The 26,516-nt window shown below is 36.0% G+C and overlaps 2 protein-coding genes across 2 annotated transcripts; both read left to right on the plus strand.

Annotated features, from left to right (window-relative positions):
* Positions 1-2,626: 2,626 nt before the first annotated feature.
* Positions 2,627-9,143, plus strand: LOC114669617 (extracellular calcium-sensing receptor-like). The gene is made up of 6 exons (XM_028825797.2): positions 2,627-2,813; positions 3,974-4,268; positions 5,373-6,188; positions 6,502-6,738; positions 7,103-7,226; positions 8,230-9,143. The coding sequence occupies exons 2-6, from the start codon at positions 4,008-4,010 to the stop codon at positions 9,141-9,143; spliced, it is 2,352 nt and encodes a 783-aa protein (XP_028681630.2). The 5' UTR covers positions 2,627-2,813; positions 3,974-4,007.
* Positions 9,144-15,045: 5,902 nt separating this feature from the next.
* Positions 15,046-24,914, plus strand: LOC114669584 (extracellular calcium-sensing receptor-like). Its single transcript, XM_028825769.2, has 7 exons — positions 15,046-15,212; positions 20,376-20,606; positions 21,334-21,616; positions 22,111-22,926; positions 23,073-23,306; positions 23,507-23,630; positions 23,856-24,914. Exons 1-7 carry the CDS (start codon positions 15,046-15,048, stop codon positions 24,767-24,769), a joined length of 2,769 nt encoding a protein of 922 aa, XP_028681602.2. The 3' UTR covers positions 24,770-24,914.
* Positions 24,915-26,516: the final 1,602 nt, after the last annotated feature.

Below are 26,516 nucleotides of genomic sequence, written 5' to 3' on the forward strand. Positions count from 1 at the left end.
AAAAAAAATCCAAACCTACATGGCCCTGTGTGAAAAAGTAACTAATAACTGGTTGGGCCACCCTTAGCAGCAACAACTGCAATCGAGCGTTTGCGATAACTTGCAATGAGTCTTTTACAGCGCTCTGGAGGAATTTTGGCCCACTCATCTTTGCAAAATTGTTGTAATTCAGCTTTATTTGAGGGTTTTCTAGCATGAACCGCCTTTTTAAGGTCATGCCTTAGCATCTCAATTGGATTCAGGTCAGGACTTTGACTAGGCCACTCCAAAGTCTTCAGTTTGTTTTTCTTCAGCCATTCAGAGGTGGATTTGCTGGTGTGTTTTGGGTCATTGTCCTGTTGCAGCACCCAAGATCGCTTCAGCTTGAGTTGACAAACAGATGGCCGGACATTCTCCTTCAGGATTTTTTGGTAGACAGTAGAATTCATGGTTCCATCTATCACAGCAAGCCTTCCAGGTCCTGAAGCAGCAAAACAACCCCAGACCATCACACTACCACCACCATATTTTACTGTTGGTATGATGTTCTTTTTCTGAAATGCTGTGTTCCTTTTACGCCAGATGTAACGGGACATTTGCCTTCCAAAAAGTTCAACTTTTGTCTCATCAGCCACAAGGTATTTTCCCAAAAGTCTTGGCAATCATTGAGATGTTTCTTAGCAAAATTGAGACGAGCCCTAATGTTCTTTTTGCTTAACAGTGGTTTGCGTCTTGGACATCTGCCAAGCAGGCCGTTTTTGCCCAGTCTCTTTCTTATGGTGGAGTCGTGAACACTGACCTTAATTGAGGCAAGTGAGGCCTGCAGTTCTTTAGACGTTGTCCTGGGGTCTTTTGTGACCTCTCGGATGAGTCGTCTCTGCGCTCTTGGGGTAATTTTGGTCGGCCGGCCACTCCTGGGAAGGTTCACCACTGTTCCATGTTTTTTGCCATTTGTGGATAATGGCTCTCACTGTGGTTCGCTGGAGTCCCAAAGCTTTAGAAATGGCTTTATAACCTTTACCAGACTGATAGATCTCAATTACTTGTGTTCTCATTTGTTCCTGAATTTCTTTGGATCTTGGCATGATGTCTAGCTTTTGAGGTGCTTTTGGTCTACTTCTCTGTGTCAGGCAGCTCCTATTTAAGTGATTTCTTGATTGAAACAGGTGTGGCAGTAATCAGGCCTGGGGGTGGCTACGGAAATTGAACTCAGGTGTGATACACCACAGTTAGGTTATTTTTTAACAAGGGGGCAATTAGTTTTTCACACAGGGCCATGTAGGTTTGGATTTTTTGTTCTCCCTAAATAATAAAAACCATCATTTAAAAACTGCATTTTGTGTTTACTTGTGTTATATTTGACTAATGGTTAAATGTGTTTGATGATCAGAAACATTTTGTGTGACAAACATGCAAAAGAATAAGAAATCAGGAAGGGGGCAAATAGTTTTTCACACCACTGTAGATAGATAGATAGATAGATAGATAGATAGATAGATAGATAGATAGATAGATAGATAGATAGATAGATAGAACTTTATTTATCCCCGGGGGAAATGATGAACTATATTTTCTCTAATGTAACAATGTTGTTTATTAGGACTAAAGAGAAGCACATTTTTAAGAGCCATTTTTTATATACCACATCTACATCTTCCTTTTCTAACATTATAAACAATCAGCCTTACTGAGGTATCTACTTTAATATATCCAGCAACATTAATCCTAAGGTCAACACTTTTAATGCAAAACTTGAGGCAATGGCCAATGTACAGTAGTATCCCCTGAAAAACATGAAAAAAATCAAAAACAGCTATAATATCCTGGAAGACTTAAGCAGTTTGAAAACTAAAAAAGGGAATGGCATACGACTGAGTGTAAATGGAGAAAAATTAAATTAACAATTTACTATGAAATGCTAAAGGATTACATTAATAAATATAATAATTTTGTTTGGTCTTGAGATATGTCTATTTCTCCAAAACTATGAGTAATAGTTCAGGAAATCTATTAATCTTCTTTACAACAATTGACTATCATTTGCACCCAACTCATTCTGTGCAAAGCGTGTTTAAACCATCATTGGCTTAATGTGAGGCTTTCTATACTACAGACCTTAAGCACAAACCCAGCTGAACTTCAATATAGCCAATAATTAAGTTCATTTGCACTGATACAGATTTGTGCAGCCTTTTCTTTGTGGTGTTTTCTGTGGCACTGTAACTTAACGTGGCAACAGGTAACTTGCAGAAAGCCTTTTTGTATATTTTATTTTAAAGCAGGCTATTTCATTATCATATAGCATTTGATATTTCAATATATTTCAAATTCATTGGTGAAAATGACATTATCTACTAGCAACTACATTGCCAATTGATCAAGTTCATACTGAAATATCTCTTGAAAACATGTGGTTACCACTTATATTACCACAGATATTTTTAAATAAACAAAGTAAATTAAATAGCATCTGGTTATGATCTCCAAAGATTTGACATCCTAATTTACCAGGGGAATTAATGCTTCAATGAAAAGAAATGTTAGTTTTTACATAGTATGATGAAAAGAAAATCTGCTGTGCAAAACAAAATCCATATATAAACAGAGTAACTTAGAGTCAAGGCTCACATAAAAATGTTATTAGCATTTGTAGTCTTAATTGCATTTTCATCAAAGGCACAAGAGCCTTTCTGTAAAAAGTGGAAAAAAACAGAACTGCCAGCTTTTTCGAAAGATGGAGATTTAATCATTGGTGGAATATTTTCCTTGCATGATAGTCCCATAGATGTCAATCTTACATACATAGAAATTCCAGAAGAATCAAAATGCAAAACGTAAGTTAACCCATGTATTCATACCTTTATTTGCAATAGATATCATTGAACATTTTAGCTTTCTGTTCAGAACTAATTTTTATTATAAAAAATCTCTAAGTGAAATGTGTAAAAACAACTTGTACAACTAGAAGAATGCTTGATAAAAATTTCTGCATTACAGGTAGTTGTCAAGTTAAAACTATGGTTACATAAGATGGACTGGCATATACATATTATGTATAACACTGTATAATACTGTATAATAAGTCCCTTAAGTCATGTTGCTTATTTTATATCCTTTTTATCATCATTCTTAGCACATTGTGTGGATTTTCAATCTTTTTTTTGTGTAAATTATTATTGTTGCTCGCACGAGTGCCGAACCTTTAACAGATTCACAAACATCTTCTTTGTCTGTGTTACATTACGTTATCAGCATGAGGTTCTTCCAGTGTTCATTGTGTTAGCTGTGAGAGGAGGAATTGTACTGGCAGAGTTTGAGTGCTGCAGCAAACACAGTGTTATAATGGGATAGGGTAAACTCACATGTGATCGCATTTGCTTTCTTTCTTCCCTCATACTGCTTGATCACCTTCATTTTTGTCTTGAGATAAATTGTCTTATTTCCTGCAATTGTAAGATAAATGTACTTCACTTAATGTAGTCTAAACTGCTGCAGGTAATAAACTGAGATCAAGATGAATGAGTCACGGCATATGGAGCTGGTGTGGCAAAAATGTTGTAGTAGTCGTAAGTCAAATGGTCATAAGACCCATAGGTTGTAAGCTGACGACCACCTGAACATCCACATACAGTAATTTCATTAGAATTGTGTTTGTAAACTCTAATGACTAATATAATATAATATAACTTACATACACTTACATTACACCTACATTGCATTACATCAACATTGCACTACTCACACACAAACTGTACCTGCACACAATACTGACTGACAATATATGACAAATAAACCTAAACCTAACCTAATGAGTCTGCCACATTCGTATATTATTGCTTATATGCCTAATTCAAAATTATGTATCTTATATATATTTAATAAAAGTCTATTAAATGAGTAAATGTATATATATTCCTTCTTTAATGCATACTGTTTAAAAATGTCATTTTTGCTTTGCATTTAGCAAAACTACTAATTTTAACATGTTTTACAGACTAAACTTCAGAGAACTTCAGTGTGCACAAAGTATGATTTTTGCAATTGAACAAATTAACAATCAGACAGACATATTGCCAGGGGTAACCCTAGGCTACAAGATTTATGATTCCTGCAGAGATGTTCGGTTGGCTCTTAAAATGGCAATGGCTTTAGTGAGTGGTTTAGAAGAAGGACAAAGTGACAACAAGCCCTGTGCTAAGCCTTCTAACGTTCTTGCTATTATTGGACAGCCAAACTCATCTCCGGTTATAGTATTCACAACAGCTCTTGGTCCATTTAATATACCTGCGGTAAGAATGTTAAAATATTTATATTTAAATATTGATTAATAAATCCAATTTCTTCATATCAAAGGCATTAAAGTAAATTCTACCTATCTATCTATCTATCTATCTATCTATTTATTAACTCATTTTTCAAACCAGGATTTTTTATTACTTAGGTCAAAAGAAGCAAAAAAAAAACCTATTCTGCGTGACAATGCCTGTCCTTGCACAACTATGTGTGATCACATTTGAGTTACAGATTAATGTGAATTTTTTGTGTAGAAGGAAACTGTACTGAAAAAATGTACAGAAATAAAGTAAAGAAAGTTAAGAAAAGACTCCAGACCCTCATTAATGTATAAAGTCACAAATGAATCAATAATATTCAATTGTTTTTAAGTTAAAAGTAAAGAAGAGCATGCAAATGACAGCAGTTATGAAATCTAATGCATAGTGATTCAGTGAAACAACTTGCATGTTATGGTGCAAACACATATTAGATGATGCAAGACATTTCATTTTTAGCTTCCTTTTGTTTTCCCATGGTGTGTGTCCCTCTATTGCATTTATCAACATAAACACCCCTGGGCATCGCCACATGAGGTTTACTGATCACAGTCCACTGAGACAGAGCCAGGACACATTAAAGGGGTCTCTCAGTCACTCAAAGAATTTATTGAGAAGAACTGGAGACTATGTTTGGCGATATGAAAGTCTGAACTGCTGTTGTCAGCTTGTTATGAACATGAACCTCACCAAAACAAACTAGCTTAATATAACATTGACACTGAATGCATGTGAGATTTCAGCTTCCTTCTAAATGCCCTACAACTTTATAAAAATATATTTAGATGGCAAGATATGACAAAACCATTTACCATTAAAGAGCTCCTTGCTTTTAGAATTAACCTAGCAGGCTGTATAATTAGTATACCATTAAAGAGCCCATTTTATTTTATAATATTATGAATTTTGTTTTTAAGAAAAATGTTATTTTGTTATGCATGTGTGAAAATACATTTGGAATATTATTAAAAAGCAGGAGCTACAGATTTACATTATACCATAATGATAACTTGTAAATAACACATTTCCACTCTTTTTACTTTGCTTTATTTTTTCGCGCAGATCAGTCATGGTGCCAGCTGTGCCTGCCTTAGCAATAAAAATCTCTATCCCACTTTCTTCAGGACTATACCAAGTGATTATTATCAAAGCAAAGCGCTGGTGCAGCTTGTAAAACATTTTGGTTGGACATGGGTTGGTGCTTTGAGAAGTGATACAGATTATGGCAACTATGGCATGGCCACATTTCTGCAGATGGCACAGCAAGAGGGAATTTGTATTGAGTACTCAGAAGCTGTTTACAGAACTTACCCAAGACAGAAATTTCTTAAAATTGTAGATATCATAAAAAGATCAACTTCGAAAGTGATTGTAGCTTTTGTTTCTTTCAGTGATTTAGAATATCTTCTTAATGAACTATTCAGCCAAAATGTTACAGGATATCAATGGATTGGTACAGAGTCATGGATATCAGCCAGAAATCCATCATATATGAAATACTATAAACTTTTGAATGGTGCTATAGGAACATCACTTAGAGGTTCACTTATATCTGGTTTGAAAGATTTTTTAGTAAATGTTCGTCCATCAGATATTCCTGGGAATACTGGCATGAATGAATTCTGGGAATTTCTTTTCAACTGCACCCTTTCTAAACAAGATAATGTAGTCATGATTCCTAAATGTAAAGAATCAGAAGATTTAAAAGAAGTGAACACTCCATACACAGATTTGTCAAATAATGGTTTTTGTAGTAATGCTTATAAAGCCACCTATGCTGTAGCATATGCCCTACATAACCTACTGGGATGTCAACGTTTGAAAACAACACTTACTAACAAACCATGTTCTGAAAACATGATGATTGAACCACAACAGGTAAACTATATGTATCCCTGAATTGTGCATTTCAGTTTTCAGTTGGTTTCAAGCTATTTGCTTTTCACTACACTATATTCACATATACCACATCAATCCTATTAAATTTGTTTAAAATCACTGGGGGTGGAACGTATCTGGGTAGCACTAAAACAAAATGGTTTGCCAGTCCATTGCAGGGAGGGTACACTCCTGCACAGACCCACAATTACTCATTGTGGGCAATATAAAGTCTCCATTAAACACTACAGTATGAATTTAACATATTTCTTCAACATGAACTGAACTTAAGAATTGTTCTTTTTTCTTATAGGCGTTATATTATCTGAAAAATGTGAGCTTCACAACAAATGATGGGGATAACTTTTACTTTGATGAAAATGGTGATCCTGCATCAAAAGGCAAAACATACGACTTAATAAACTGGCAGCTAAATAAAGAAGGCATGATAGAATTTGTAACGGTTGGAGCACATTATGCATTTTTGTCATATCGACAACAATTCATTTTTGATTATGACAGCATTGTTTGGGCTGGGACAACAAAGCAGGTGAAAAGCATCTGTAAAATAATTCAAATTACTGTACACTAGGTCTCTAGTCACAAAATAAATGCATTTTACTATATATATGATACATGGTAAAGATTTTCTCAAAAATGTTACAAGTGTTGATGAAGTTTACCTGAAAAGTGGTGTTTTGTGAGATCATATTCTAAATAACAGTTTTGTTAAAAGTTTGCATTATTTATGTTATTTATACCTGATATCACCAGGCACTATAAAGTAGAGAAAAAAAGATCAACTGGCTGTTTTTGCACCATCACTATTAAAAACAATCTTCTTTTCTTTCTTCTAATAAAAAAATTAAAATATATTGAGCAGATTTCCAACAACATTATCCATTGTATTTAAGGTCCCCAAGTCAGTGTGCAGTGAAAGCTGTCAACCCGGCACTCGAAAAGCAGTTCGTAAAGGCCAGCCTGCTTGTTGCTTTGACTGCATACCATGTGCTGAAGGGGAAATTAGCAACTCAACAGGTGTGTTAAAATAAATGTGAACGCAGAAAACAAATCAAAATATAAGTATAGCTGTTACCACTCTCTGTAGTATTGAAGTATTGTAGTGCAAAATCTATAGAACCTTTAGACATTATGAAAGAACATTTCCACTAAACTGTTAGAACTCAAAATTCAGTGATGTTAAAGCACTGAGTTTCAACACTTTTAAGTAGAAACAGCTTTTCCTAAATTCTGTTTTAAGGTTCAATATTTGACATGAACAATTAGGCATATTACCATACATTGAAAATAGATAAATGAAGGTAACAGTTTGGTGAAATGTCTTATAAATATGCTTGCTTCTGACAAACTGGTATCAGCATATTCACACTTTGTTAAGATAATCTGCTGATTTTATAAACTGTACAAAAAATGCAGCTAAATCTTACTTCTGAGGAATAAAATACTATGCGGTAATAATATGTATAATATTAATTACATTCAATGTGGCATCATGATACACAGGGTACTGCTTTTGACACACAGTTTTGCAACTTTGGATCAAACACTTGTGAATGCTTGTATAGTCTGTACATTCCTCCTGTACTCATCTGGGTATTGTAATTTTCTCCGACATTTCACAGGCACATATATTGATTGTTGACTAAACTGGGTCTGTGTGCATGCATATATCTTTTAGCAGGCTGACACACTATCCAGTGTTGATTCCAGCCTTGAGCTGAGACTCTGTGACTATAAAATTAAATTAACAGGTTTAAAAAAACTTTAACTCAAATTTTAAAATGTAAAAAATATTAAATGAACCGAAAAGTCAACAGGGTGTTACGCAAGGTTCTGAATGTGGCATTTATAACTTTAAATCCACTTCATTGAGTGAAATTAATTCAATGTGTACAATCTTCTATTTGTTCTCATTTTTCAGTTCTCATTTTTGGTTGCACTTGACCAACTAAAATGAATTAAACTTGATGTACGTTTTAAATCCATGAAAATAAAAAAAGTGTTCACATTTTTGTTTCAGATTCTACTGATTGTTTGAAGTGTCCATTGGAGTACAAAGCAAATAAACAAAAAGACCAGTGCATTTTAAAGAATATTGAATTCTTGTCATTTGAAGAAAACATGGGGATATTGCTTGTTACATTAGCATTGCTGGGAGCCTTTCTTACAATTGCTATTGCATTTGTCTTTTACTTTAGGAGAGACACACCAATTGTTAGAGCAAATAACTCGGAATTAAGTTTTCTTCTCCTCTTTTCATTAACACTTTGCTTCCTGTGTTCTCTTACTTTCATTGGTCGGCCCACAGAGTGGTCTTGTATGCTGCGCCATACAGCTTTTGGCATCACTTTTGTTTTATGCATATCGTGTGTTCTTGGAAAAACTATTGTGGTTTTAATGGCCTTTAGGGCCACTCTGCCAGGTAATAACGTCATGAAGTGGTTTGGAGCCATGCAGCAGCGATTAAGTGTTTGCACTTTGACATTCATTCAGGTAGTAATATGTCTTTTTTGGCTATTGATATCCCCTCCATTTCCCAACAGAAACTTAAAGCACTACTCAGAAATAATCATATTAGAATGTGACCTTGGATCAACAACAGCATTTTACGCAGTTCTAGGATACATAGGACTGCTTGCTGCATTATGCTTTGTTCTTGCTTTCCTGGCTCGAAAACTGCCAGACAATTTCAATGAAGCAAAATTCATCACATTCAGCATCCTGATATTTTGCGCCGTGTGGATCACTTTTATACCGGCGTACATTAGCTCTCCTGGGAAATATACAGTGGCAGTAGAGATATTTGCAATTTTAGCCTCCAGTTTTGGTTTGCTTTTCTGCATTTTTATCCCAAAGTGCTTTGTTATTTTATTTAAACCAGAACAAAATACTAAGAAACATTTAATGGGTAAAATGGCATCAAAATCACTTTAATACAGAATATCCACTTGTTTTACAAATTATTGAAAAGGAATTCTGTTAAAGATAATCTTACTGGTAAATTAATGGCAATGTTCATAATTTTCCTTTTTACAATATTTATGTTTAATATGTGGAAAGGTGTAAATTACAGCATTGTTGTCTACAATATTAATAAAACAGATGTAAGATAAAGGATTTTTATATCAAGGAAATCATTCAATGTGTGCACTTTGTATTTCAAAGCCACGTAATCAGAAATATGCAACATCCAAGCATCTATTTTCATATCTGTGGATTCTGCATTTAACAAGATGCCAATCCATCACATGAAAAATTGCATATACAGTATACTGAAACTCATTCTGTTCATTGTTTAACTTAACACCATGTACGAGAACTCACAACAAAAACAAATTAGCTTTCTGTACCAAACATTTCTGGGGCAGTCCAACTGCAATGTATAATGAGGCAGGCTTTTCAAATTCCCTGTAGACACATTTGCACAAGTCCACTCCACAAACTGTAAAAAAAATGTCAAAAATGGGATTTTATTTTTGATGTGACTAGTGCTGAGTTTCAGTGGCACAAGTAATCAAACCTAAAAACAATTTTGGAACAGCTTATTAAAATCAATTTAGAAAGTGTTAAGAAGCACTTCTTGGGTCAGTCTTTGATTTCTTTTGAGACATTGGAGCTAAGTTAAGATAAACAGACACATTAACTCCTCTAAGAGCTACAATCTAAGATGTCACGCTTTCCTGTGTTCCCTTTGATTCCCATGAAGACATCAGAACAGTCACTTCTATGAAGATGGAAGCATAAGCCAGAGCATCTGCATTAGCATGTACGGGAACCGTTTTTGATGCTCAAACCTGAAGTGATGCTTTGGGTACAATAAAGCCCTTGTGAAGATTCCTGCATTGTAGTTTGATTACTGAGATTGTTTAGTAACCAAATTGTCACTTCAGCAAATAGCAATGGAACTGGAAAAAGGTTTATTGTGTTAACTAGCAATTAGAATTTCTAAAAATTAAAACAAAAACAATTTTAAATTCATGCTAACAAAAAAAAACTTTCCCAAAGTCAAAACCGAAAGTCCTAAAATATTTATATTTGTTTGAAAGCACCAATGTTTTTGATTCTGGTATTTTGTTTTTGCAAAGCTTAGATATGAGTGAGATCACTTTGCCATTTTTTGTTGTGATGTGCTATGCTATCACAGGTCAAGCCAAACAGGGTCCAGGCTCCAGTACTTGCTTCTTTTTGAAAGCTGCAGCGAGTGCAACAAGTACTGCTTGCTCCGTTTCTTGTTTCCTGCATGCAGGCCTTGAGGATTTATTTATTGCTTTAACAGAAGCTAAAGAAACACTGTTGTCAAAAATTCTTACATGCTTGTACTACTCAAAATGCAACATGTTGTCATTCTCCAATGCTGTGATTATTTTTTTACTGCATTTCTAGTGATTATTGCAAAATAGTAACATAACATTACATTTTCATACTGTATAATATTTCTCATTAAATTTGTAAAAATTAGACTGTGTTATATTGCACTTTACTGTCACTTTTTTGTTCTACTAAACAATGTCCACTTTGCCTAAAAGTGTAATTCAAATGAAAAAAAAAAAATCACAAAATGTCTAGAAACATTTCATCACACATGCAGACAAATGTTTTGCTCTGTGGCATTACAATCCTAGACTTTTATGTCTATATTAAACTGAATTTGTATTCTGTGCTTAAGTTACATTACTTTTCCATAACATAGTCCGAGTAGTGTTACAGTTACGCTTTGGCACAGTTCACTCTAAATGCCTAGGCACTGACAAGGTAATGCAAATACAGAACAAACCTCAATCTAGTGCAACAGTTTTCTCAAATAGAAATATTTGCTACTTTAAAGTGGATGTATTTTTTAAGTGGTAAGTTTTAAGGCTTTTTCATTCACCTATGAACCCTGGTACCTTATAGTCCCATTGTAAGCTGCAAGAACACACTGCAAAAATGAAGTCTAAGCAAGTGAAAAACTATTTATATAATAATGTTAAATGTTGTTTTCCTTCTTATTGACTTATCAAAAAAATTGTATATACGATTATTTAGCTTACTTTAAGAAATCTTATCAAGTAAAATGTGCTTATCCCATTGACATCTTTTTTTGCTAAATAAAAGCAAAATGACTCCCTTTTAAAGTTTTTTGTCTAGTTTTTGAATATGCGTTTTTTGTAGTGCAGACAAGGTACTTTTAAAATTGAAAAAAATACTACACAATTTTATTTGTCAAATTAATACATACAATGATTGTGAAGATATAACTTTAGCTTGAAATATACCAAATTTATCCTTTAAAGGATAAGATCTTAATGGATGAGTTGTGCCAAATATTTATAGAAATCTCAGGCAATGGTAAAATTGATTTCCATTTTGACAATGAAGCTTCAACAATGCAACTTCAAATGTTCAATTTTGACTTTACTGGCTGGTGATAACCAGATGTCAAGTTCTCTCTTGTAACAATCATAGCACAAAAAACTGACAACATCTTGACAAATGTAGGACCTGTGATAAAATGTATGGTTTTTGGGAAAAAAAATAAAGTCTGAAAACCTCCTTAATTAAGATATTTACCTGTTCTTTTGCTGTCAGTAATTTCTTTAATGGAATGAAATATGCACTTTTAGAAAAACGATTTGACAATTTCAAGAGTGATAGTGTTACTGATTTCCTCCTTCTCAGGATAACAAAAATCCACCAATAACACCTCCTAAGGTTTTCTGGTGGATGGCAAAGTCTTTGTTTAGATTTGGCTCTACTGGAAGGCTCATTGATTTGAACATAAAAATTCATACAGCATTTCCCCCCCAAAGGTAACATCTGATTAGTTCTATGGTGTATGCTATGTCTGAATTAAATTCAGTTCAATTATTATGACTGCGAGCAAGAACTAACCATCTGAGGGACATAAAATAATCTGTTGGGAACATTTGGTGGGATAGAATGAGAAGCCAGAGCTGTATGAACTTTCAAAATTATATTAGGTTCCTGCTATAAATTTGTCCTGAGTGGTTTAGTTGCATTTAATCATTTATTAACTTTTAAATGTATTACATTTTTATGATCAGGGAAGATCAAAAAAGGATGCTCTGCCCAGTACAGCCAATGATGCCATTCATATACTGCTAATTTAATTTCCAAAAGTTCTCAATTTCCTATGTTATAATTCTTTTCAGTGTAATATTCTTGTGTCTGAAAACTGCTGAAAAAGACTGCTCCTACACCTAGGCTGACAGCATCAACCTCTACTTTAAATAAGCGATCCATTTCTGAGTGGCATAAAATTATTATAAAGTTTCTTTCAAGGTATCAAAAGATTTCTGAGTCTTCAGATTCATATAAACATTTTTGGGACAATTTCTTAACTAGAGAAGCAATTGGACTTATCATGTTGCCAAAATGTTTATAGTTTTTTTTAACAGTTTAGAAAATTCACTAAGTCATTGCAGCTGTTTTAAAAATTTTGAGATTTTCCAAGACCGCATAGCCTGAACTTTTGATTTGTCCATGCTCAATCCCGTTTGAGAGATTTCATATCCTGAGTAGGAGAATTATGATCTGTGAAATTCATATTTGTGTAATTTAACAAAATACTACTGTTTTCTATATGAAAGAGGCAAAGAGAAAAAGAGAGACAGAATTGGAGAAACAAAAAGATTAAACCATGCAGTCTAAGATTACATGGAGGTTCCAGACAACTAGCAAGATAATTTCAATGTATCACAGTTACCATAAATGGGCCAATGGAAACTGTAAACACTTATGGTTTTCATTTTATTTTAAACCCCAGAAACACATATTTTCAAACCATTTTAATAGAAAGCCAGTGTTGTGCTAAACACCTTGTATGACACATGCTTGATCTTCTGCTACTTTACTTCCTTATTCACCTAAAAACTCCATCTGTTAGGGATTAGGTAACTGGCAATTTTTCACACAATTATTTTTTTCTCTCTCACTCAAATAACATTTTTTGATGTTTATATGTTCAGGGAACACTATGCCATAACATATTATAAACCTGCTTAATCCTAAGGCAAAGTTGCAGGGGGCTGGCAAATATATTTTTTCGTAATATTATTTTTATGCTATCTTGTCTGTGGAGTAGTGATGAGTTTTATTAACATTGTGTTTCAGGTCTACCATGTTGCCATTTTGTTTTCTGATGGGCACTGCCATTTTGAACCTAGGGCTAAGGCTGTTGGGTGTCATACTCTACAAAATCACTAACACAACACTTTAAAAGCCATTCATATTTTTTGCAGCATTCAAGATTACAGATTGTTTAAAAAAAAAAAATCCTCTTAAAGTATTAATACATCCATCCATCCATCCATTTTCCAACCCGCTGAATCCGAACACAGGGTCACAGGGGTCTGCTGGAGCCAATCCCAGCCAACACAGGGCACAAGGCAGGAACCAATCCCGGGCGGGGTGCCAACCCACCGCAGAAGTATTAATACAGTCCTCTCAGTTTTTTAAGTACTTGCTGATGATGTTTACTATTTCTTTTTGACTTTAGGTTACAAAACATAGGACATTTGGAATTCTCAGTGACGAAGTTTTTGGTTATCCTACTCATCCTTGTAGTTTGTTACAGTAATTACCAACTCCACACAAAACAGTTGCTCTGAATAGGAAGGTGAACAGGAATGTATACTTACCTCAGGAAAAATAGTGCTGAGAATCTGTGATAAAATATATTAACTCTAGTTTCTTTTTATTGTAATAAATATATCTCAAAAATGTGAAGAGCATCAAGAATTTCACCTTTAATGCTTCTTTTTGGGATGATATCAGAGTCGACACCTTTATTTAATGAGTATTCTTAACCTGATAACTTTCACTTGATATCTCATTCAGCAAAGTTGATGGATTCTTAACTTCACCACTCCAACTAATGGAAAAAAAAACTTTTTGATTTGATTTTTTATTTGATAAAATTGAGAAAGATTCACTAGTCAATGATTTTAGTATATTCTAGCCATTTTTAATAATGTTCTCAACTACCAGTCTTAGTTAAAAGCAAACATTCCTATATACTGACAAGCAGTAAACATTATAATTTTTAGCATTTTAACATCTTTGACTTCTTGTTAATATTTTTCCTCTTCCTATTTTTGATAACTTTTTGATGTTTTTGTTTCTGCCCGTAACTCTTCGTGAGGTCTAGGGTAGAAATATACAAGGTCTGCCCAAGCTTCTCCAACAGCTCCTCTACACAGGCCATCTGGTATGCGTCAAACTTGGAAATCTTACCCAAACACCTAAAATCAATACAGAACTGAACCGAAATGTCAGGTTTTGACACAAGTACAATAGGACTTCACCACTCGGTTTTGCTCGGACGAATCATGCCTAATTGGAGCAGTACTTCTTCATGTATCACCTTCCTCGTTTGCCTCTGGCAGGTAATATGGGGGCACCTGCACATTAACACCGGGAGGAGTTATAATCTTGTGTTCTGCAATGACTGTCTGACCAGGCATGGGTGAAAAGACATCGGAGTTCCTCTCGATCAGTGACAGCAATTCTGCTTTCTGCATGTCAGATAAACTGGGGGACCACTGCGGACGTGACCAGGACTTTGTGATGGTCGTGCCACTCCTTTAAAACGCTAATATGCAAAGTCTATACCAGTTTCTGTCGCCTGGGAATCCTGACTTTATAATTTACTGGGGACATACGCTCTTCCATTAATACTGGCCCCTGCCATTCAGCCTGAAATTTATGTGGATCAGACGGGATCAACACCAGTACATGATCTCCCTTTTTAAACTATGTTTTTGAGCCCTCCTGTTCATACTGCTGATGTTCCAAAACAAAAGAGGACAATCTGGAAATCTGTTCTTGCAGCGAAATGACTCGATCAACAAATCTCTTCCTGCAGGGTGTCTCGCGAGTTCCCGTCCATTCTTCTCAAAAAATGTCTAACACCCTGTGCAGTCAGCAACCAAATAATAGCTTGAAAGGACTCAAACCGGCAGAAGCTTGCAGAAGACTCTCGGACAGCAAACAGGAGGAAAGGTACTACCATATCATAGGAGGTCAGGTTGGCATGAGCTACCTGGTGAATCGTCTGTTTTAGGATTTTATTAAATCGTTCATTCAGGTCATTTGTCTGTGGATGATAAATTGTGGAGTGTAACTGCATAATTGTAAAACCTTTGCATAGTTGCTTCATGATGCGAGACATAAAGGGCGTGCCTTGATCAGTTAAAATCTTGCAAGGGATACCAATATGCGTGAACATTGCTGAAAGCACTTTTGCAATAGATCGGGCATCTGCCCACCGCAGCACAGCCACATCTGGGTATCTTGTGGCATAATCAACTAACACAAGCATATACTGAAAACCACTTTTACTCCTGGGAAGCAGGCCAACAATATCTAATCCCACCCTCTCAAAGGGGACATCTAAAATAGGTATCAGTACAAGGGGTGCCCTGGCAGGTCTGTGAGCAGAAACCGGGACAGGCCTTACAAAATTGCTCCATATCCTGACCCATATTCACCTCATAATAGCGTTTAAAAATGCGTTCCCTTATCTTTTCTGCACCAAGATGACCCCCCCCAAAACATAACTATGAGTAATTTTTTAGTAATTTTTTAAATCTTCTCCCAATCCCCTCTTCTCCCTATGTAAACAGAAATCACCCAATACAGAAAACCATCCTTAATTAAAAAATGTGGTGTTTTAAAGTTTGGGTCCTCTCTCTCTAGATAGTAAGAGTCATTTGCAATGTAGGCTTGTCTGAAAGCAAAATCCAAGTTGCTATTGGCTTGTTGCAGGTGAGAAAACGCTGTCTGGATGACAGCCTCCGCTTCCTCCTTGTCCAATGCAGCATCGCACTCAGCTCCTACTGCTATTTCATTTCTGTCCGGGTCCACATTGAGTGTCTGGTCTGGGGAGGCTGTTGGTACAAGTGACGGTGCGTAAAGGTCTTCCAGCTGTCCCAGGTCTTCACTTGAGGATTAGTCCCCCATCTCACTGGGCAATTTCACTGAACAATTTCAAACCCGGTTCTTTAACTGACATTGTTTGCAGTGAGCCCCTCTTTATCGACTACGGGGAAAGCACTCTGCAGGCGGCCAAGACCCATGGGAAGAGAGCATTCCTTTCTCCTATTAAGAGTGAGGTGTCTGATATAGCAGTGCAAACCTTAAAGTTCTTCCCTTTAAATGTCAGACGGTGTAATATAGTCTCATATGTTTTAATGCCCCCATGGACACAGTAAATGTTAATTTTGTCTGTGGTCTTATAAGGGGTCTGCCGGAGCAAGTCACGGCGGACTACGTAGAGGTCCCTACCAGAATCCAAGAATTCCCATTTGGCCAACGTAATAGAGACCTTAAAATTGTCCTCCTTTAATATCTTGGGGGAAACTTGTGAGCCACATACCTGGGCCAGACATGGTCATGGTTTGCACAGGTGTGAGAGGGAACACCCGAGTCAGATGTTCAGGTTGATCACAGCAAAAGCAGATGCGTTCAGTCCTCACTATGTGCTTCCTATGATGGCATCTTCCACCCGTGGCACTGGTGACCCTAGAAATCTGTGCCGGTTGGATTGAAGTTGGGGTCAAGCCTGGGTGGCCGCATTGTTTCCAGGTGGCTTGTGTGCCCTCCAGTCTCTGGGTCAGGTCTAGCAGCAAGATGACATTGTTCCATAGCATTTCATCACAAAGTCTTCCATCTGTCCCCACAGGACTACATCAATAGCGAGCTTCTCTACAATGTGCTTGAAAGTCTCTCCACAGATCCAGCTGTAAATCAGTCCTAGATCTGTCTTTATATAGGGCAGTCCAGCTCAATATGCCACAGACAAAGCTGGCACTCCTTGACCACGGGGCTTAGTGCTGTACGGAGTAGGAACTGTTGCTTCAGAAAGTCATAATCATCGAGTCTTTTGGGAGGGAGGTTTTGCACGACCTGTAAAATTTGGCCACAATAGCTGCCCAGGCTCCCCTGTCCCAGCACATCAGTGTTGCCGTGTGCTCGAAGCAGAACAGGAAACACTGTGGGTTATCCCAGGGAGCTGTCTTCACCAGCACATCCCTGGGGAGTGTGAAGACTGGACCGCCCACAGGAGCCTCATTTTGCTTTGCTGGTAATGGGATATCATATGCCTCTTGGGCTTCCATTGGTGCAAGACCCCACTTTTGGTACCATGTGACACGTGAGTTGTTGTCTTGCATCCCAAAGTCTCAATACTTTAACAAAACCAACTTTATTCAACTTGAAACAGGAACAGCAGGATTATTTATTGCAGTGGGAGCTACCACTCTCCTAGACACAGACACAGCAAACGGTCATAGTTGGGGCCAGGTCAATGGCAAAGTTATACTATTCCCTGCATCTATAATGTCCCTTGCATCACCCATCAGTGACAGGCGCTTATAGCGTGACCACGATCAGCTCATATTTGTTTCTGCAGCACTATGGTGCTGCACAACAAACATCCAGTTGCCTTGGCGACAGACAAGCGGTCCTCCACAGACGCGGAAATCAGCATGTCGTCCCGGGTGGGGGGGGGTCCAAAAAGAGTTCAGAAACCTCACAATATATATATATATATATATATATATATATATATATATGTATACCTACATAAAATGGAAAGTTGACTCATTTAGTCACTATTCAATACAACACTGTTTTTCTGTTTAACAAAAAAAAAATAGAAATTTGACAAGTAGTACTTCTAGGGCACTAGGTATCCACTAAGATAGTAAATTTCAGTATATCAGTATTTAGTGGTAAAGAACAACAAAAAAAAAAATACCCCAAAATTTTAAATATGCTTTCAATGATTTCATTGTAATTTGGTGACATTATAAAAAATAATGGTAACACTTTTTCTAATACTTTTCAATTATAGTACTATGGTGAGTTTGCTATTTTAAGGCACCCTGTTTTTTTTCTGCTCAGCAGAGACAGGTTGCCAGTTGAACACTGCCAGCACAACAGCACCACTTGCCAATAGCGTGGACGGATGAATGAATAAGTGGGGATGTTTTGAAAAGGGAAGAGAAACAGGATGGTACATTGTGTGACCTATGACGTGGAGTAATGAAGAATCACTGAAGTTGAAGCAAGATGTGGATACACACTCAGTGTGAAATACACCTTAATAAATTCAGCTGCCAGGGAGGGAGAGAGAAATACAGGAGGAGCTGGATTCCCCAGGACAATGATAGCAGCTGACAACACAAGTGCAGCTCAGAAGTGAGAGAGGTGATGGACACTGTACACAATGCATAACACCAAGAAGGATTCAGAAAGCCTGCTTTGATTTATTAATACCCTTAATTCCAAATCACAGTACATATAGTACATCAAATACTGAAATGCTTACACTGCATACTGAAATGTATACACATATATACACATATATCTGTTTTGCTAATAGTCAAAAAACTTTATTCACTTTGCAAGTGTTTTCTTCCTCAGATTAAGATAATACATGCGATGTACTGTCTGTTGATATTTTTTTAACATCCTATATTTGAACGTTTACTGGATTGAGTGTAACAGACCTGTAACAGGTAAAAAAAACTGAGAAGGTTGTGAATTTGTGTAATTTATGTTGTAAACTTCCTGCTGAAGAGCATCAATGCGTGAGCATTACTCTGAGTAACACTGTGGTGTGATGTTGTACTGAAAATCTTTTGACACATATTATTCTCTGCATAACACTGAAAAATTGAAGCTTGAACGTAGAAGTGATGGAAAACGCAAAATAAGTGAATGATGTAAACAAATGCAAATTAGCCAAAGTTAAAAGAAGCAAGAACTGAATGAAAAGATTTTCTCAATTGTCAATATCATGTAGCATATTCAAGAGTAAGGTACTCCAGTGAATCCATGGTGAAAAAAATATTACAATACTATATACAAAAAAGTAGCCTCAGCACTATAACTGAGGTCCACTGTCTTTTAAGAAATTTCCCAGACAAATCTGGGTAACAACTAGTCATTTATAATTGTCAAATGTCAGATTAAGTAACTCAAAACTTTTCCCCATTTTCCAGTTAGGTATGATCTGGAAATCTATCTTTTATATAATAAAACACTAAGGTCCAGCCCCACGGGACAATCTGACTAATCGCTTTGGTTTTGGTGTGATTGTTCAGTTTAGCTTTGGTGATACTATGAAAGAGGAAGTGTGAGTTTGAGATGCACGAGGAGGAATAAAGGCGCACACTTAGAGAGTTGCATTCAAAGATGGAAAATATAAAAGCGGACAGGCAATTGACAGGGCGCCCATCCATAACACACACACACTAGACCAATTAAGTAGTGCCAGCTCACCTAACCTGCATGTCTTTGACTGTTGGAGGAAAGCCACACGGAAATGGGTAGAACATGTTAACTCCATGCAGATAGATAGATAGATAGATCTTTATTGTCATTGTCACTTTTACAAAGGAACAACGAAATTGAAGCAGGGAGCACCCATGATTGTTGGTCTCCTTGTTATGAATCAGCATTGCTACCACTGCACCACCATATCACCCCTAGCTAAATGGTCACAGTTCCTAATTCTGGAATTTATTCTTGTGGTGGCATTTTAAATTAAATTTGTCTCACTGTGTGATCTGGAGAGAGATTACATAACATGCCTGTGCCTCAAATGTTAAACAGTAACAAATCCTAATCTTGTATGTCATCTTGCATAAAGCGGTTTACCAAATATGTGCATAGTGTATTATAAAATGCTGATTTTACAGTAAACAAAGGATAACTAGTTAAAGCAAAGTACTGACTTACTTGTAACTCTTGTTACTAAAGAAAACATGCTGCTCAGGTATTTAGCTTTTTTCCTCATTTTATTCCTTTGAAGCAATCAGATGGATTGACTTTCTAGTATGTCTCTGCTTAATTATTATTCCATGGCAACTAAACATGCCTTCCGATAATAGATAAATAGTGGAAAATTACTAAAAGTAAACAAGTTTATTTATTTGTTAGACTTTGACATGGTGCATGTTTACTTTAAAAGTATTAGCCACTGAAAAGACAAAAAAAAAAATGCAGGAGACTGTGGCTGCAACACCCCGTATGTAAATGCTCAAGATGTTTTTGTTCTCCTTGGCAAAATTAATGCATTCAGTAGACCTTAGAGAATTGACGCTTCAATGAAAAGATTATTTGTTTTTTAGTAAACATATAATATAAATTCTGAAGGCTGCTGTGCATTGTAAGCAAGTTGACAGAAATGTTGCTACTGGTGGCATCACTAATGGCTCTCTTAACTAAAGCAGAAGATCCCTTTTGCAAACTGTGGAGTAAAAATGAGCTCCCTTTGTTTTCAAAAGATGGAGACATCATAATTGGAGGGATCTTTTCTTTGAATGACAGCCCTGTAGATGCTAGTCTTGCATTTACAAGTTTGCCTGCAGAATTCAAATGCAAGAGGTATGTTAAAGAACAGTAATTAAAAACTCAATATACACTTTTTATCCTAAATGACTTTTTGTGAATATTTGCCCACTTTGGGATATTTCAAAAAGATTAATGCGCTAAGAACAAAGTCTTTTGTTAATACAATGAATAAGCTTTATTTTCCTATTATGCACAGAAAATGTGTTCTTGTTCTGTTAACTTTTTTACATGTTAAACCTCTGATTTCGCTCTGCTGCAAAGGTTTGAAAAATTAATTATGACTTATGTTTTATGATCTACTTCATCTATTAGTCCATCTTTATTAATAGTTAATAGCAAGGATGGTTGGTTTGTTCAGTAAAACACAAGTTGTTTTTGTGTGGCAAATACAGTTAAGTATCTCATGCAAGTCATATATTAAAAAAGCTACTTAAACATGAATGGCATGTATGTTCCATGATTTTTTAAATCAAGATTCTGACTTCTTTCTCTTTACAAAATAAATGTTTCTGTTACTGTCAATATGTTCGTAATTGGCAATAATGTTTATGGTTTTCTAGATTACTAAAAATACTTTTCTGATAGGAAGCAATTTACAGTTATTAATTTACTATATTTACCAGCTATATAGTTTTACATGAGAATTTGCAATTCATTTAGAGTTGTCTATACTGAATATGATATGTTGGGACAAGTCTATCAAATACAGAATATGGACAAACCGTAACTCTAATCAACTTTCTCCCAGTCTGAATTTTAGGGAACTTCAATGTGCTCAGACAATGATTTTTGCAGTTGAAGAAATAAATAACAGAACTGACATACTGCCTGGTGTGAGCCTGGGCTATATGATTTATGATGCCTGCCGAGATATTCGTTTGGCTCTTAAGTCAGCAATGGCATTAGTGAGCAGGAAAGAAGATGGACGCCTCAATGACATGTCCTGTGTCAAACCACCTAATGTTCTTGCAATTATTGGCCAGACCAGTTCCTCGCCAACTGTGGGAATTGCAACCACTCTTGGACCTTTTAACATACCAGTGGTCAGTACCTGCTTTCTATTGTTATTGTTCCAAAAACAGTTGGTAAATAGTTAGAACTGAAAGCATGGTATCTTTGTTGAAGCAGTTATACTCTGTCTTTTGGCAGTTGTCCCTCACACTGCAAAATGTCCGAATTATTAACATTATTAAATGCTATATCAGTCTAGAATCTCAAGTGGAGAGTGCTGTTCAAATGTGTTCTAATTGAATGTGACCCTAGTTCATATTTGCAAATGAATCAATCTGTTATTATATTGTACTATTTAAAATTGATGGCATTATGAACTCTGAGATATTAAATGTGAAGAAACTGTTCAATAATTGCATTGAAATACTCCATCCGGCATCAGAGATTGTAATAAGACAAATACATAAGCTTGAATGCACAATGTGTATGATATAAATTTTGTTTTATTATATCTCAGGGTGGAAGCACAGTGTGCATCTCCATTTGATCTTTTTTTCATATTTGGTTATGTATTTCTTCTGCACAGATTAGTCATTCTTCCAGCTGTGCTTGCCTCAGCAATAAAAACTTGTTTCCTACTTTCTTCAGAACAATCCCAAGTGATTTTTATCAAAGTAGAGCTCTAGTCCAGCTTGTGAAACACTTTGGTTGGACATGGGTAGGAGCAGTTAGAAGCGACAATGACTACGGAAACTATGGAATGGCAATGTTTTTGCAAATTGCCCAGCAAGAAGGTGTCTGTATTGAATATTCAGAAGCCATCTTTCGAACCCTGCCAAGGGAAAAATTTCTGAGAATTGTGAATACTATGAAAATATCTTCCTCAAAGGTCATTATTGCCTTTATGTCTTCAAGTGATTTCGAAATCCTGTTAAAAGAGCTGTACATTCAAAATATTACTGGATTTCAGTGGATTGGCACAGAGTCTTGGATTTCAGTTCAAAACCCTTCATTTGCACAATATTACAAAGTTATGAGTGGAGCAATTGGGATGGCCATTAGCAATGCTGTTATACCCGGTTTGAAAAATTTTTTATTAAATGTCCGACCCTCAGGCACTCCTGGCAATGCTGGTATGGTCAAATATTGGGAGCTTCTTTTCAACTGCACATTGACTAAGCAAGATAATGTATCAGTTTTGCCACAATGCTCAGGTTATGAGGATTTCACAGGAATAATTAATCAATATACTGATACATCAAATCTTGGGAAGTCAAATAATGTGTATAAAGCTGTGTATGCAGTTGCCTATGCACTACATGATCTTTTGCAATGTAAAGATACTAAAGTGACCAGCAGCAATAAGATGTGTGTCAATAGGATGAACATTGAACCATGGCAGGTAGCATACTTTTCTTATATCTGTCTTGTATTTTGGTTTGACAAAACTGAATGTTGACGGTTGTGTTTTGTTTGATTCTTAAAAGGGGGATTCACCGTCATTGTGTGTGAATTAATTTAATCCATAATTAACTTCTTTTCTTTAAGGTTCTGAACTCTCTGAAGAAAGTTAATTTTACAAACAATGAAGAAAATTTTTATTTTGATGAAAATGGGGATCCAGCATCAAGAGTCAGAACGTACGATGTGGTGAATTGGCAGCCCAATAAAGATGGCACGATAGATATTGTAACTGTTGGTGGATATTTTGCCTTTCTTTCTGCAGGCCAACAGTTTAAGATGAATTATGACTCCATTGTGTGGGCTGGAAAAGAAAACAAGGTGAATAATAAGAAAAAATATCGTGTAGTGTATTTCTGTAGAGATATGCTTTGTGATAAATTTTAGACACATTTTGGCAATTTTGGTTTGCTTTTTAGCCAAACTGCCCATACCCTTCATACAAAAGCATATTCTTAACCATCCAGCATATTTAGAGTTTTGGTATATTATAGCATATAGTTTGGTACATTGTATTTCAGGTGCCTCGGTCAGTGTGTAGCGAGAGTTGTCAACCTGGAACTCGCAAGGCTGTTCAGAAAGGAAGGCCAGTTTGCTGTTATGACTGTTTACCTTGCACTGAAGGGGAAATCAGCAACACAACAGGTGCATTCACTACAGAGCTCTCACTTATCTGATTATTAATTATAATCTGCATTGAGCGCATATGTGGGTGTGAATAACTTTCTATGTATTCTATATGCTCTCTATTTTGGTTGTAGAGTCTCGAGTAGAAGCCTTTTTGCTTTAAGCATTTAAGAATATAATTTAATCATTTAAACTAAAAAAGATGCAAAAAATTCACATCTATTATTTGATTTCTTTCAACAGATTCTTCTGATTGTCTGAAATGCCCACTGGAATATAAATCAAATAAACAAAAAGATGAATGTATCTTAAAGGATATTGAATTCTTGTCATTTCAAGAAATTATGGGATTATTACTAGTTGTGTTATCACTTTTTGGTGCTTTTTTAACATTGCTCATAACATTAGTTTTCTATCTAAACAGGGAAACCCCTATTGTTAGAGCAAATAATTCAGAACTAAGCTTCCTCCTTCTCTTTTCTCTGACTTTGTGTTTTCTTTGTTCTCTCACTTTCATTGGTGAGCCCTCTGAGTGGTCCTGTATGTTACGGCATACAGCTTTCGGAATTACTTTTGTCATGTGTATTTCTTGTGTTCTGGGGAAAACAATAGTGGTGTTGATGGCATTCAGGGCTACAATACCAGGTAATAATATTATGAAATGGTTTGGTGTAATGCAGCAAAGGCTAAGTGTATGCAGTTTCACACTCATACAAATCTTAATATGTCTACTTTGGCTGCTTACATCTCCTCCGTTTCCCAATAAAATCATGAGACATTCTACAGAGACTATCATATTAGAATGTAATCTTGGTTCCCCAACAGCTTTTTATGCCGTTTTGGGCTATATAGGTATTCTTGCTTGTTTGTGCTTTATTCTTGCATTTTTGGCACGTAAACTTCCAGACAATTTTAATGAGGCAAAATTCATTACATTTAGCATCCTGATTTTCTGTGCTGTTTGGATCACTTTTATTCCAGCTTATATTAGTTCACCAGGAAAGTATACAGTAGCTGTAGAGATATTTGCTATTTTAGCTTCAAGTTTTGGCTTGCTTTTTTGCATTTTTATTCCAAAATGCTATATTATTTTATTAAGGCCAGAAAGAAATACAAAGAAACACTTAATGGGTAAAATCCCATCAAAATCAGTTTGAGATGAAGTGGCTTGCATTCAAAACAGTTGTTTGTTTGATTGCAATATGTATTGTATTTTTAATAGCTAAATCAGTTACATGTGATGAATGAAAGTAATGCTGATTTTCTAAAAACTCCATTTGTTTCCTACCAGTTTCATCATATGAAAATAATGCTTACAGTATGTTGTCAATCACATGATTACTGGTTCAGTACCCACCATTGACTTAAGAAACTCATTTAAAAATAAGAATACAATTACAGTGGAACCTCGGGTCACGACCGTAATTCATTCCACACCCGATTTGGTCATGACCCAAAATAAATTCCCCCATAGGGTTGTATGTAAATACAATTAATCCATTCCATACCTTACCACTGTATGTAAATATATTTTGCACAAAAATAGTTAATTATACCATAGAATGCACAGTGTAATAGTGAACTAAATGTAAAAAGATTGAATAACACTGAGAAAACCTTGAACAGAGAAAACTAACATTGCAAGAGTTCACGCTACAGCCTTATGAACCGCTCGCTGTAAACACTTTTTTTTAATGAGTTTTAAGCACAGGGAAAAAAATGAAAATTTGAAAAACCCTTCATTTATACAAAAACTAACCATAAACAACCAAGAGAACTAACCTTGCATGAGTCGTGTTCTGGCATGAAGGCAGCAAGGAGGAAGAACTTGCCACTCGTAGAAGTATAGTTTTGCAGCAAATCGCCATGAATCTTCCTGGCTTTCTCGCATATGATCAGCTCACTTACGCTATTATCCCCTGCAAATTGCTTCTAGTTCAACCACACTAGCAACAGTTTTTCCACCTCTTCCAGCACTTGAGGCCTCTGCTTGGTTAACACTGTAACTCCTTTTGCAACATCAGCTGCTTTAATGGCCTCTTTCTGCTTTAGAATAGTCAAAATCATAGATTTTGACTTCTTGTACTCGGTGGCAAGATCGGTAACACGAATGCCACGCTCATGCTTTTTAATAATTTCTTTCTTTAATTCAATTTTAGTTTTCTTCAAACCTTTCTTCTCACCAACACTACTACTCTTCACTTGCTTAGAGGCCATGGTTAATTGCAAAATGAATGCAAAAGCACACGAAATAGAGCACAAAGAGTTCACAGCAAATGCGCACACGTCTGACCAAGACCAATGTACAAGGAGTGACTGAACACGTGCGGAAATCATCGGCGCGTACGAACTGGAAGGGAAAATGGCTTGTTTGTCACCCAAGTGTGTGGTCGTGAACAGATGCAAAAGTTTGGCGAACTTTTTGGTCGAACCCAATTTGTACGTGTTCTGAGACGTTCATGACCCGAGGTTCCACTGTATTTGATTTTACCATAATGGTAATGCAGTAGTTAGCATTGTTGCTTTAAGAATTCATTGTGCTGAGTTTGAATCTCATGCCCATTCATTGTCCAGGTACACATTCTCCTCATTGATATGTGGGCTTTCCTCCATCCCTGAAGGTATGTGTGTTAGGTTAATTGGGAACTCAAAATTGTCCCCAGTATGTATGTGGGTGTGTGCATGAGTGTGTCCTGTTCAAAGCTGGTTCATGCATCTGAAACTGCTAAGACAGGATACCAGCAACCCCGCATTGAATTAAGTGTTTTAAGAATGTAATGCTGTGCTATTACTGTAATGAATATGTAAAGAACTTTGGGACAGACATTACTATTTAAATGAGCTACACAAAAATAAAGTTTGTTAAAAGAGTTAAGTATGTAAATCTTCATTTACCCTTCTCAA

Source organism: Erpetoichthys calabaricus, chromosome 2 (genome assembly GCF_900747795.2).
Source record: "Erpetoichthys calabaricus chromosome 2, fErpCal1.3, whole genome shotgun sequence".
Taxonomy (NCBI): Eukaryota; Metazoa; Chordata; class Cladistia; order Polypteriformes; family Polypteridae; genus Erpetoichthys; species Erpetoichthys calabaricus.